At 32.1% G+C, this 13,480-nt stretch overlaps 1 protein-coding gene across 1 annotated transcript; it reads left to right on the forward strand.

Annotated features, from left to right (window-relative positions):
- The first annotated feature begins 4,868 nt into the window (after positions 1-4,868).
- LOC106319356 lies at positions 4,869-7,203 on the forward strand. The gene is made up of 4 exons (XM_013757661.1): positions 4,869-5,248; positions 5,816-6,213; positions 6,367-6,560; positions 6,650-7,203. The coding sequence occupies exons 1-4, from the start codon at positions 4,878-4,880 to the stop codon at positions 7,046-7,048; spliced, it is 1,362 nt and encodes a 453-aa protein (XP_013613115.1). The 5' UTR covers positions 4,869-4,877; the 3' UTR covers positions 7,049-7,203.
- Positions 7,204-13,480: the final 6,277 nt, after the last annotated feature.

Here is a 13,480-nt window from a genome sequence, read left to right on the forward strand (position 1 = left end):
TATGTGTATTTGACTGTGTATAATTTTAACATTTTTTTCAATACTAGGTCGTTTTGGCGCTAATTTTTTAATGAAAAAAAATTGTTGAACTCGTGGTTTGAAACTTGAACCTTAAACACTATGTGCATGCTATATAACCATCTCGGCCAACAAATATATTTGTTTACTTAACAAACGCAATTATATAAATTTCTAAAAATTCATTCCGAAATGACCTTGTTTCTTCTTCTTCTCTTGAACATGGGAGCTTGCGTAAATGCACAATGAAGGTGGGATGATCCTTTGATTGTTACTCAAGCATTTATTTTTTCGATTTTCTTTATTTATAGTTATTATCTCACATGTTTTGAACAACAATCGGGATGAGATTCACGTTTCCGGCTCATCTCCGCATTCTTCTTCGAGTGTTATCGTGGCCAGAGGAAAGAAGAAAGATATGATGCGCTCCCATGACGATAGAAAAAAAAAATATATGCTGCGCTTTTATGGATCACCCCACCTTCATTATGCATTTACGCAAGCTCCCATGTCCAAAGGAAGAAGAAGAAACAAGGACATTTCGAAATGAATTTAGAAATCTATATAATTGTGTTTGTTAAGTAAACAAATATATCTGTTGGCGGAGATGGTTATGTAGCATGAACATAGTGTTTAAAGTTCAAGGTTCAAACCGTGTGTGAAAAAAAAAAAATCATTAAAAATTTAGTGTCAAAACGACGTAGTATTGAAAAATGTTAAAATTATACACAGTCAAATACACATATATACGGCCGAGGGTTATATTGCGGTTTGACTGACACTTGGAGGGTTGACCCGTGGGTTTTTGAGTTCGCGAATTAATTTGCAAAAAAAAAACCACATTGAGGGTTTTTTTTTGCAGAAAACCCTTATAAATACCTTAAGTTTATTATAAAAGACAAAACTAACCCTCATAAATCACTTATAAATGTTTACGAATTATTTATAAAATTTTATATACTCAACCCCACCATACTCCTAAATTTTAAACCCTAAAAAATAATCACTAAACTCTAATCTCAAATGTTAAAGTATATTTGATTAAATGTATTTTTGAAAAGTGGTATCCAACTTAGTGTATTTCAAATAATTTCTCAAAATAAATTAGTTAAAATTCCTCATAATATTTATAAATAATATTGATCACACTATAGTATAATCTCAACGACAACAGAAAAGAAGGATACAGAGAATATTAATCATAATTTCAATAAATGAAGACTATATTATCTAAGAATACTAATCCATAAACTTAAAAATGAAATTTTAGCAAACATCTGACAATTACAAAAAATATCTTTGAACTAATAAAACATCATAGTCCTGATATTATATATATTAACTAGATCAAGTAGAAGAATATCTTATATTTTAGAATTTATATATTAGTATTTAAATTTTATAAAAAATATTTATCATTAAGAACTAAATCTTGACATTATACTGTCATATATGCATTTAACAGAATTAAATAAAAATATTTCAAATACATATATGCATGCTATAAGTATACAATAATATTATATTTTCATTGTCAAAAGACATATATGGACGCAATAAGTATATAATATTATACTTTCATTGTCAAAATTTGGTAAATACGAAGGAAAGCTAGTGATTGTGCATATGGATTAATCTTTTATGTAACTCAAATAGAAGGATAGGTAAATTATAATTAATTTTTTTATAACAGTGTAATATTGGTTAATACACATCAAAAATTATATATTGTTTTAAAATTATGATTAATAAATAATATAAATACGTTTATAAATACGCTTATACATTTATGTATACAAACAAAGATATATCTAAATATTAATTCTTTAAATGATATAATTTTATAATAACTTAATATGAAACTAATAAAGCATACTTTGAATACGATTTCATAGAAAATGTATATAAACCATTTATATTTTGTCGATTCATTTTTATTTTATTAGTGACACTAGTATAAAATGAAACTAACTATTAATATAAACTTGCAGTAGCGCAATTGAAAATCTAGTTAATTTTTTAGCAAATATTACCAAACCAAACTTTCTACATCAATAATGAAATTATAAGAATTACTAATTGAATATTTATGAATATTAAGTAAAAGTGAGTAGTTCGCGAATGATGTGATTGTATTTTTCAAGAGTTAATGCAATTTAAATGGCATGTTTGTCGGGTTCATAGATTTTTACCGTGGATATACAATCAGCCACCCAATTGCATTTATATTTTACAATTTAATGATTTTATACTGTCTTAACCACTTCACCGAAGCTTTTTACTGTGCATACACTGTCCAATATCATACACAAGTGAAGAGTTTGTGGTAGGTTGTTATGGTAGCTTGCAACGTGGAGTGGTTTCTCTCCTCTTGTGTTTTGAGGTTCAAGGTCATCAACTTATCTATTGTTAAGAATAAGCTTCAAATCGTAAGATAAGGCAGTATAAGAGAGATTTTATTGATTGCATGAGTCACAAGAATCAAACCACAAGGAAAACTTCTGTCGGAAAGAGAAAAAAAATACAAAACATAGTTTAGGTCTCTCTTAAAAAGAACCAACCATGAAAAACAACGTAGAAGAAGAACTCAGTTAAAGCAACATGTAAACCTTCCAGACTGCCATCATAGGTTGCATCAATGATTGCTTTCATCTTCAAAAACGAACTAAGGAAATGTGTCAAGAAGATGGTGAAGAAAATCAGAAACCAGATCTGAAACAGAGGCGGCAAGTCTGAAGCAAGATCCATAGACTCAGAAAAAGATATAGCAAGTTCAATCCTATACAAATACTACCATTACACAATAAAAACAAACAGACACCACCATACCAACAAATTTCTGGATTTTTGAAGCAAAGATCTAAACGAAGTTTCTTCAAAAAAAATGTTTACATCAAATATATCTTAACTCAGATACTTAAATAACCTCATGAAAAGAAACTAAAAATAAGGAAATAGAAACTTAAGAACCACATATCGAAGGAGCTTCGCTTGAAAGACTTTGGAGAAATTATGCAAGCAAGAGGGAGGAAGCGCAGTGACTCACTCTAGCCCTGTCCCAGCCTTTTTATACATCTCAAAACTAAATCAGGGATCACCACAAAAACTCAAGGAGGGAATAGGAATGATGAAATAACTTTTACATAGTATAGCTCAATGTAGCCAATCTTAGTAGTCTTCAAGTAATTCATTTTACCAACTATAATTAATTCAAGAAACTATAGCTAAACTACAATAAAGGAGAAAAAGAGTTCCGATCCTAACATATTTCCTAGGTCAAATATTTCTGTATTCGGGAATACTAATCCATTTTACTCGAAGGCATGAATGGAGCTGAGTCTGAATAAGAGTTCTAGGCAAGAATTGAATGCCGGCATCCTGTTCGGAAGCATGAATAATAACTTCATGCATTCCTGGATTATTTATTTTCAAAAATTATAATTTTTGATATACTTTTAGTTTTTTACTTCACTGGTTTTAGAATAAACATAAAATTAGCCATTTGAAATTTGGCTTTTCTTTTATATTTCAATTTCTTAGAATCTATACTATTAAAAAGGAATGAGTCTTAAAAAATCTACTTATACAAGGTTGTTGTATTTATTCATTAGCTAATTAATTTTTGGTCTTACCTTATTTATCTTTAACTATACAAGATTATTACTAATAGCATCCATATTAATTGCAAAATGATTATTTGATTTTTTTCCTTTACCTACAAAATTGTCTACCATATATCGATACTCTAAAAATCAAAACAAAAATTAGCGGACTTGGTTTAATTACGATTATAAAATACAAAATCAGGTTGCTTGCTCATTTTAGATATTTATTGAATTCAATAGTAACAGCCTACAAATCTTTATTATATACGTAGAATAAGTGTATAACTACATACTAAAACAAGTTAAGCTAATCAACATCCTTAAATAGGTTTATAATTTGTATTTTAAAATTTTGGGTACTCATTCGGTTTTTGATTTGGATCCGGTTCAGTTTTTTTTTAATCCAAAAATATAAGATATGCTCGATTATTTATGAAATTCATTTTAATTTTGGTTTTGATATTTCGGTTTGGCACGGTTCGGTTCTTCGATTTCAGATATATTTGTCCAGACTTATACACTATCTTATATAGAAATTCATATAAAAAATATTTATTTCATTCCAAAATTAAATCCGCGCTTTTGAAGCGCGGATCAAAATTTAGTATAACATTATAATATATTTAGGTTTATTTGATTTATTTTGCTTAAAACACTCCATCATGATAAAAAATGATTTATTTATTATTTTAACAAAAAGGTCATCAATAGCTATGAGATAAGTTATATATTTAAGTAGATTAATATATCTAGATATAATTTAAAAAATCCTAATATAAATTTAAGAAATTTATGTTTATTGGATTTCTTTTTGTCTAGATACAACAACTCGATAAACTTTTGATTTATTTACTAGCTTAATAAAATAATCGGCATTCACTTAATGAATTTTAATCATCAATTTATAACAACTATAAAATATAAGTAAAATTTCAAATATTTAAAACTCACAAAATTTTATAATATTATTTTAATTTTGTATTTTACTAAAAATCTATTAATGGTGATATATCTAAATATAGTTAATAGTGTTATTATTCTATCTATAAAATCTTATCAAACTATAAATTTGTATGAATGTTAGTGTACATGTTGTAATTACTTTCAAGTCATGTCAGTTTTTTTTTTAATAAACTGTTATAGTTTTTAAGTAAGCAACATTAATTTTTTCTTGAAAAATATAATCAATTTGTAAAATTCACTCGGCAAATAATAATGTTGCATTACCAAATAAGTAGCTAGTTTCGGACAAAAATGGTCTTGCTAAGAAAGAGTGAAGACTTTTCCATTTTGCCACTTCTTCATCCGCCAAAGCCGGGCATGATGCGGCGACTATCGCCTTCTCAGATGTCCGGAGCCGGACTTGGGATCGCTGCAATATCATACGTGGCGGTCGATTACATGAGATACGTGTCACCGTGGGGGCATTCTCGTCTTCAGCCAGTTCTCTGGTCGGTCCTGGTTCTCGCCGTCGTTACGCGTGTCCCTTTCTACAAGCACTGGTCTAAAGAGCTACGAGCAGCGATCCCTTTCCTCGCTTCTATCTTCTTTTTGCTTGGAGCTCTTCTCTTCGAAGCTCTTTGTGTTCGCTCTGTCACCGCCGTTCTTGGCTTAGATTGGCACCGGTAAACTAGATCTGCGTGGATCTTAGCTCGAAAGTTGATAGTTATGAGTGTTGACCTTGTTGGTGTTTCTGGATCTGATTTGAGTAGATCATGGTTTGACTTGAGTATCATAGATTTACAGTAATCTTTGGTTGAATGTTTATCATTATGAGCAATATTTAGTCGGAATCTTTAAGTTTCTAGTCGTTTATTCAATTTATGGTGGAAATAAGTGTAGCTTATCGTTATTACATTAATCTTTTCTTGGACGGTTAATGCATTTCTGTAACTATATTAACTACATAAACTAGAAATATTTAAGTTTATTTTCATTTATTCAATTAATTAAACAATCAAGTGAAAATTGAATATATAGTTTTATCAAAATTACAGTAATCTTTGGTTGAAGTGTTATTTATTTCTGTGACTTTATTATCAGTTTGAGTCTTTTATAAGTTACTATTCTTATATTCAGTTGAAAGTTGAAACGTTAACATTACAGTAATCTTTTATTAATGTTTATATTATATATTTCTGTAACTATATATTATCAGTATGAAAAATAATAGTAGTGCTAATCTTTGACAGGGATACGTCTCCACTTCCTGACACAGGCCAATGGTTCCTACTTGCACTAAACGAGAGCCTTCCCGAGGCAATTGTGGAAATCCTGAGAGCTCATATCATAGGATTGCACCATTTTCTTATGCTGTTTGTAATGCTGGGTTTCTCGGTAGTGTTCGACTCAGTGAAAGCTCCGGGTCTAGGATTAGGGGCACGATACATTTTCACCATGGGACTGGGCCGTCTTTTAAGAGCTATAACCTTCGTTTCTACCATCTTACCTTCAGCTAGACCTTGGTGCGCTTCAGCCCGATTCAACAACGTCCCTTCTCATCCTCATCGTTGGGCTCAGAAGTATTATGTCCCTTATGCTAAAGACCCTTCTTCTATTCGCCAGCTCCTCCATTGGGATGCAGCTTACGGTAACATCTCGTCTCACTTCACTTTACTACTTTGGCTGTTTGCTTTTGGCATTTAAATGAAAATACTGTATGATTTAGTCTCTGAATTTTTTTTTTTTTATTATTTATCTAGATCTAACTGATTTTTAAAGTCTATTTTTGTTGTATTAACAGCTGATCCTGGAAACTACATTGGTGACTACAGAGCTGACTGGGGTCCAATGAGCTTCCTCAGCGACTTCTTGAGACCGAGTTACTCTGAAGGGTCTTCGTGGTTTGCTTTACTAAAGAAAGCGGGAGGTGGTTGTAATGACCTCTTGTACAGTGGCCACATGCTTGTAGCTGTCCTAACCGCTATGGCTTGGACGGTATATATATATATTTATCCTTTTCTTCCTCCCATTCCACTTTTCAGCTAATTTTGTAACCTTTCTGTCTGTGGTAAAACCATCAACAGGAGGCTTATGGAGGTTTCTCTTCGGCGTTGATATGGTTGCTTGTGGCACACAGCGCACAGAGGGAAATAAGAGAGCGCCACCACTATTCAGTAGACTGCGTTGTGGCGATTTACGTTGGTATCCTTCTTTGGAAAATGACTGGTTTTATTTGGTCTAATAAGAGAAAGTCGAAGCAGACAGTGAGATTAGAGAAGATTCAGAACAGGCTTATTCACGCTGCCAAGGATTCGGATATGGAGACTGTTAGGAGACTTGTGGAGGAGATGGAGGTAAGCCTCGGGGAAGAGAAGCAGAGTGGAGTTGTCTCCAACAGGGCAATGACAGTGTTTGCGTGTGCCACAGTGATCACAACACTTGGTATAGTGATTCTGGCTTTAACTTTGACTAGCGACGGTTGAAAATACGAATTCTTAGTCTTCTCCACGGTTAAATTCCTTTATTTTAATCTCTACTTTGTTGTATTTTCTTGTCCTAAAACCACGATTATCAGCTAAAAATGTAGTGTTAATTTCTTGTCCTTTTGGTTTATCAGTGATCCATTACTTTTTTGGTATTGGGGTTTTACCCGTCCCTTGTGTGGATAAACAATAGGATGCTCTTGTGCAATATTTTAGAAATAGCTAGGCGCTCTATAGAGCATTAATGACTACACTGATTATAAGGGGCCTAGACATTAACAAACTATTAATTTATTTTCTATACATTTTACATTTATATAAGATATTTTAGTTTTAGGTATGATTATAAAATTATTTTGATGAATTATCAAAATTAAATATACAAAAGAAAAGAAATTAGATAAATTTATGCATTTGTATTAACATTATTACTTAATTTAACAGAATTAAACCAATTTAGAATAGTTTAACCCGGTTTAGAACGGTTTAAGGGTTTGAATCGTATAAATCGGATTTTAAATTTTTTTTGTTTCAGCTATAACTGATTTTCAGGCGTTGTCTAGACCGATTTGAACGTATAAATCGGATTTTAAAAATTTTGTTTCAGTTATAACTGATTTTCAGGCGATGTCTAGACCAATTTTTAGAATCATGGTCTTTTGATACGAAAATACATCTTAAAACACCCAAACTAGATTCTAGACTTTTAACAATTACTCCTATCTGAGAATGTTACCTTTGCTTTTAGCTAAGATGTATTTCATGTCAAAAGACCATCTCTCTCTCTCTCTCTCTCTCTCTCTCTCTCGGTCCAAACTTGTGAGTCCCAAAGTCTGGTAATTTTTTTGACTAAAAAGAATAGACGGTCTGGAATGTACGTACACCACTGCTTTGGTAACTCTGCTCCGGGTGAATTCCCCTCTGGCTTCTTGTCTTTCATCTCCTCACAATATGTGATTTGGGCTTCTTGTCCTTCTATCCACCAACAATTTCGAACTAGCCTATACTTAAGAGTACAGCAAAATGTTACTGATTCAGGAATAAAGAAACATTAGGTGATTGTTATCCTACTTGTTAGAAAGCAACATTTGTAACATTAGATAGGTTTAACTTCTGATTCTAGGAACTCTATTTATTTTTTAGATATAACTTAAAAGAGTCCATATGTTAATTTGGTCTATTCGGATCTGTACATTTGCGGATCTATCGTGTCACTCACAATCTTATAACAAATGTTACTCAAAGGATAGGCCGAATCATTAATTAACAGGAGTTGATGACACGAACAGAATTATTTCATATCATTTAAAGATGTGATTTTGTGACCATAAGATAAAAAAATAAAAATAAGAGCTACTCTTTAATTCTTCTCTTAAATTGGTCAAGAAAGGCAATACGTCTGGGATGGATCTTCTCAGACCAAGGAACATCGCCTCTTCAGGGATCACAATTTCAGACTCATGTCAAATCGGCTATCGTGACGAAAGTTCTAGCGGTTTGGGCAGCACTAAGACACACCATTCACCTTGGCTTCACAAAGATCTGGCTTCGATCAGATTCACTGGGACTCATCAGAGCCATCGTTTCGGTTATCAAACCAAAGAATCTCCATGGAATTTCTCTTGGATATCGAAATCCTATCGTCCTTCTTCAATTTCTGTTTTTTTTTTCTATACTCCAAGAGAGTAAAATGGATTTGCAGACTTTGTAGCAAAAGCTTCTTTATGTAACATGCACTCCTCATGAACCTGGGCCTAGGTTTTTCTCCTTTTAAGTTTATGAAATATGGTTGATCAAAAAACAAAAAAAAAAAATTGGTCAAGAAAGAAGTAGTGTTCGAAGTTTGACATTTCTGAAATTTAACTGCACGAAAATGTTAAAGAATATATACGAATTGTCAGAAAATATGTGTTCAAATGGTTGATAAAACAAAGTGGTGTTAACAAATATACTCTCAGTATTATTTAAGAATTTCAATGCAATTTTGGGTTTAATATTAATTATAAACATATTGATTTTATAAATAATTTTATTTATCTCAAATACTATTGGTTTTAATAGATGTAATTAATAAGAAAATAAGTACATTTCAATCATTTTTTGTGAAAAATGTTAAACTAATTAGCGCTCTTTGCTAAATACATACAATATTATTTTATGAATGTTTCTGATTATATATAGATTGGCTACACTGTGCATAACCACCACATTACCTATACAATTATATGACAACTCGTAAAATTTAGAGACTATATGATGATTTAGGATAATAATCATCATAATTATCTAGGTAGTCAGTGTCATACCATTACAAAGATTCATAATTAGAGTGGGTGACTATAATTTTGTATTGCTGATTCCATACTGAATCAGACATGGTCCAATCATTTGAGGGTTTGGCATTTCCTTTAGTAAACTTTTAAGCAATCTGCCGCATACCATTTTTATACAAAATTCTATTGATCCATAGAAATCAGTTTTAGCATTAAAACTGAATTGTTTACTGAAACCTGGATAGAATGTAACGCTTTGATTACATGAATTTCGTTATAAACTCTCACTGAAACCCAATATAGATTCAAGTGGACAATCCCGTGATGATTATCAAGTACATATGTGATCAAATATTGATAAGAACTCATCTAATTAAATGCTTGACTTTTTGATAATCAAACAATGGGCAACTACAATTAACAAGTCGTTAAACACTCACAAGAACCAAATAGATGCTTTTATAAATGCTATGAAATTTTTATTAGTACATCTTTTGTCAACACTTATATAATATTCTATCAAAATACTACTATATTTAGGGAGGCCGGGAAAAGAAAAAGGATGGTAAGAAATGTCAATAGCGATATGAGATCAATGATTATGATGAGCACATGGCTTCAGAAAAGGCCATGTGACTCAATGACTCCCTTTTTTTGTCCCCATTTCTTCAGGGCTCTTATCTATTCATAAATAATGACCATACTACATATTTAATGGTTCGGATTTTAAAATAGTTCATTACGATGACTAATGTAAGAACAGAGTTTAACATTCTATTATTCAGTATCGGAGTATTGTTCTAGTCATTTGTATTTCTCAATAATTAGAATGTATTTTCTTGTATTTTAATATTTTGTTTCATCCGCTTGTCTCCAAGCCAACGCTTTCCGCGTACGTATGGACCGTGGACGTAGACTAATCGTCCGCAGTTGAAGACAATATAAGAATATAGTAAAGAAGACTAAATTTAATGTGCTTGATTGCAAACTGATTAACCGAATTATAAATGGCTAACCTATTGAGATAGAGTATCTTAAGTTATCGTATCAAGATGTCGTTAGATCCTTTAATTTAGGCCATTGGATTTTGTTAATTCTTCGTGCATCATGGTGATAAATAAGCAATATAATGATCGGACATTGGTAACTTTAGTGGCCTAATTCACGTAAGTTAATACAATTCAGCTTGACTTTATCGGTTGAAAATATGATGACAAATTTCTCATTATATTAAATGGAATGAAAATAATCCTTCTGTTTTACCTTCTTAAAAAAGTCATTTTTTCTTCTGTTTTCTTCAACAATTTTGTTACTAAGATCAATCTCCGTACAAAAAAAAAAAATGCTAAGGCCATTCTTGGATTTTGCATCATCATTCAGTAATCAGCTATGTTGATTGACTATCGGTTTGGTTAACTAAAATTGAATTAAGTAAATCTATAGATATCTTATTATTATTAGCAAAAAAAAAAACATATGTTTTGGAAATGAGATCGTGAAATAGAGGAAGATACAAAGAATTACTAAAGACGTTTGTAAGTTGATGTTTTACCGCATTTGGAAAACTTTGAGAACACCAACCTGCAATTTCTCTAACGGCATGCGCAAAATATAATATATGTTTCTGTCGTCTCGTGAAACATTGGATTCTGCTTATGAGCTAATTAATGAGAAGAGCTGCAATGTGTGACGGTATATTTCAGCAGCGTGAGGAGAATTAGTACGAAGATCATAGGTGATATAGATATATGAGTAAACAGTCTAGTGACTTGTAGAAAAACATAGCAGAATTATTTTTAAAAAGTTGAAAATATAAAATATTATTGATGAAGTCTTAAATTCACTTAATATTTGGTTTCATAGTTGAAAATGAATGAAGAAATGTTATTTGCTATTGTTGATTTACTATTGAAAGTGCGATTCTTACAAGTTTACTGAAGCACAAGCTCCTTTGGTAAAACTGGGACAATATAAAAATACTTCTGACCAAAAGAAAAACTCTTTAGTTCGTTGAAATGTTGCGACCCTTTCTAGTACATTGATTTAATATCATGATCAACTGAGAGAATATAAGTTTTGATTAGCGACCCGCAAAAGATGGAAATATCTATAGTATTATGAAAGTTATAATCATATAAACACCATTCCAAAAACAAAAACAGATATCTATGAGAACAAGCTTCTTTCACTTTCACCATTTCACTCTACCCTTTCATTCTGAATATTTCGTCTCGCTTTTCTAATATGGTTATTTGATGAGTGATCACGCTGGCTAAAGAAAAAATAATATTGTTTCAAATTATTTTTAAAGAAATTAGGAGCATACAGCCAAATTAAACTACGGGTTTCTGAAAAACTGGTGGCGCGAAAATGACCGGTGCATCGTAAATCGGAGGGCTGACGGTGAAGGGGCATGTTAGTGATGAACGTTCGAGATATGACCCATGAATACAGGGGTGTTGTCAGACAAGGCTCACATGGACGAACGTGACCTTTATGTGATTTACCACGTCAGCCACTGTCTCTAATCCAAAACCAAAATGGTTTCCGATTATTGGATCTGGAACCGGTTCCGATGATGTCCTACTACGATACCGCACTTTTTGTCTGAAAATAATTAAGTTCACATTAGTGTTAATTTTGTGAGGCAGCAATAGTTGGTGGGGAAATGGGCGGGGCCCATTAATCCATTGTCCTTACTCCTTAATCATTCAACAAAGGAAATTTCGGAAAACATAATTCGAGATTATTAAATAGACCGACAAATGTAAATGCTTATGATTTTCTATTTGAAAGCTGTATAATGTTTCCAAGTTTTCTAAATCTAACCAGAGATGGTGCGAAGCAGCGAAGTAAAAGAAACGAAAGATGGAGAGACGTGATCAGAAACTAAGTAAACATCCATTACCGATAATACACACGTAGCAAAAGAAGAAAACAATGAAGTTGTGAAAAAATGTATATACGTTGCAATGTGCACAAAAAAAAAAGTATACGTTGCAATGGTTTGTGAAGTTCGTTGAACTATAAAAAGACTGTAAATGTTTTAAAGGTGTTGTAAAAGAGGAGAAGGTTTATCCTAAGAGCAGCATCGGGTGCTTATTATTTTTTTTTCATTTTTCTGATTAAAAAAAAAAAATTCAAAACCCACCAATCGCAGATCGTCACGTGTCAGGAGGATCCGTGAACAGTTGAAAATCCTCTCCAACATCGCTGCTTATCTATGCAGCAGAAACACCTCATTTTCAAAAATGATGGGACCCACCCATTATTTTATTCTTATTTTTCTAAGCACCCTAGCCTAAATACCGTGGTTAATGTTGCTTTAGGACGTTGCGTTGTACAGTTAACATCCGATGGAGTTATTTATTCGTTCATGTGACATTTAACCCCATATAACATTCAGCGAACGTTTCATACGTCATGAAATTATTGTTTTTAAATTAATAAATGATATAACAAGGATAGTCATTCGTTGTAAAAAAAAAAACAAGATGTCTACAACTAAAACGCGTAAAACTAATGTCCTTTAATTACAACAAAATAAAATATTTACCTAGAACTAATTCTAGAACCATATTCAACTCGAAAAGCCCTATTTCCTTCTCTAGCACGACTATTGAGGAGTTAAACCTGATTTCATTCTTCAAGGCTGGTGACACATATATTTGTCGGCGTCTCTTTTGTCCTCCTCTTGTGTGTTTCTCCCCAGTGACCTGCTCATGTCTCTGTTCTATGCATTGGTTCTCTTAACTGTTGTGCTCTGTTTCGGATTTTAGCATCCTCTACTAAGACTTTAGTCATCTCAAAGGATTGGTTTAAGACCATCAGAACGAGATTTTCTCTGAGGGTTTTGGAAAGAGTCACATATTAGCTTGGCTCGCTGTTTCACCTAGTTGGGTCTGTTTTATACTTCGCCCCCAAATCTATGAACCGCCGCTCAACAATCGCTTCACTAAAGATCTAGAAGCTCCTACCTGAAGAAAGAGCCGTGCGAAGGTTTAATGGGGCCTGAGGCGAATATAAAAATGGGGCCTCTTTATAAATTTTTTTTTATCATAGTACAATATATATTTGAAAAAAAAATATTAAGACAATAACTTTAAGAAACTAAGACAAAATTTTTCTTCCCTCTTTTTCAATAAACTCTTTAATCAAA

The sequence above is a fragment of the Brassica oleracea genome, chromosome C2 (assembly GCF_000695525.1).
Source record: "Brassica oleracea var. oleracea cultivar TO1000 chromosome C2, BOL, whole genome shotgun sequence".
In the NCBI taxonomy this organism is placed as follows: Eukaryota; Viridiplantae; Streptophyta; class Magnoliopsida; order Brassicales; family Brassicaceae; genus Brassica; species Brassica oleracea.

Coding starts and splice junctions, on each gene's coding strand:
- LOC106319356 (XM_013757661.1), top strand. CDS start 4,878: ATGGTCTTGCTAAGAAAGAGTGAAGACTTTTCCATTTTGCCACTTCTT. Junction 5,249..5,815: donor CTTGGCTTAGATTGGCACCG/GTAAACTAGATC, acceptor AATCTTTGACAG/GGATACGTCTCCACTTCCTG. Junction 6,214..6,366: donor CCATTGGGATGCAGCTTACG/GTAACATCTCGT, acceptor TTGTATTAACAG/CTGATCCTGGAAACTACATT.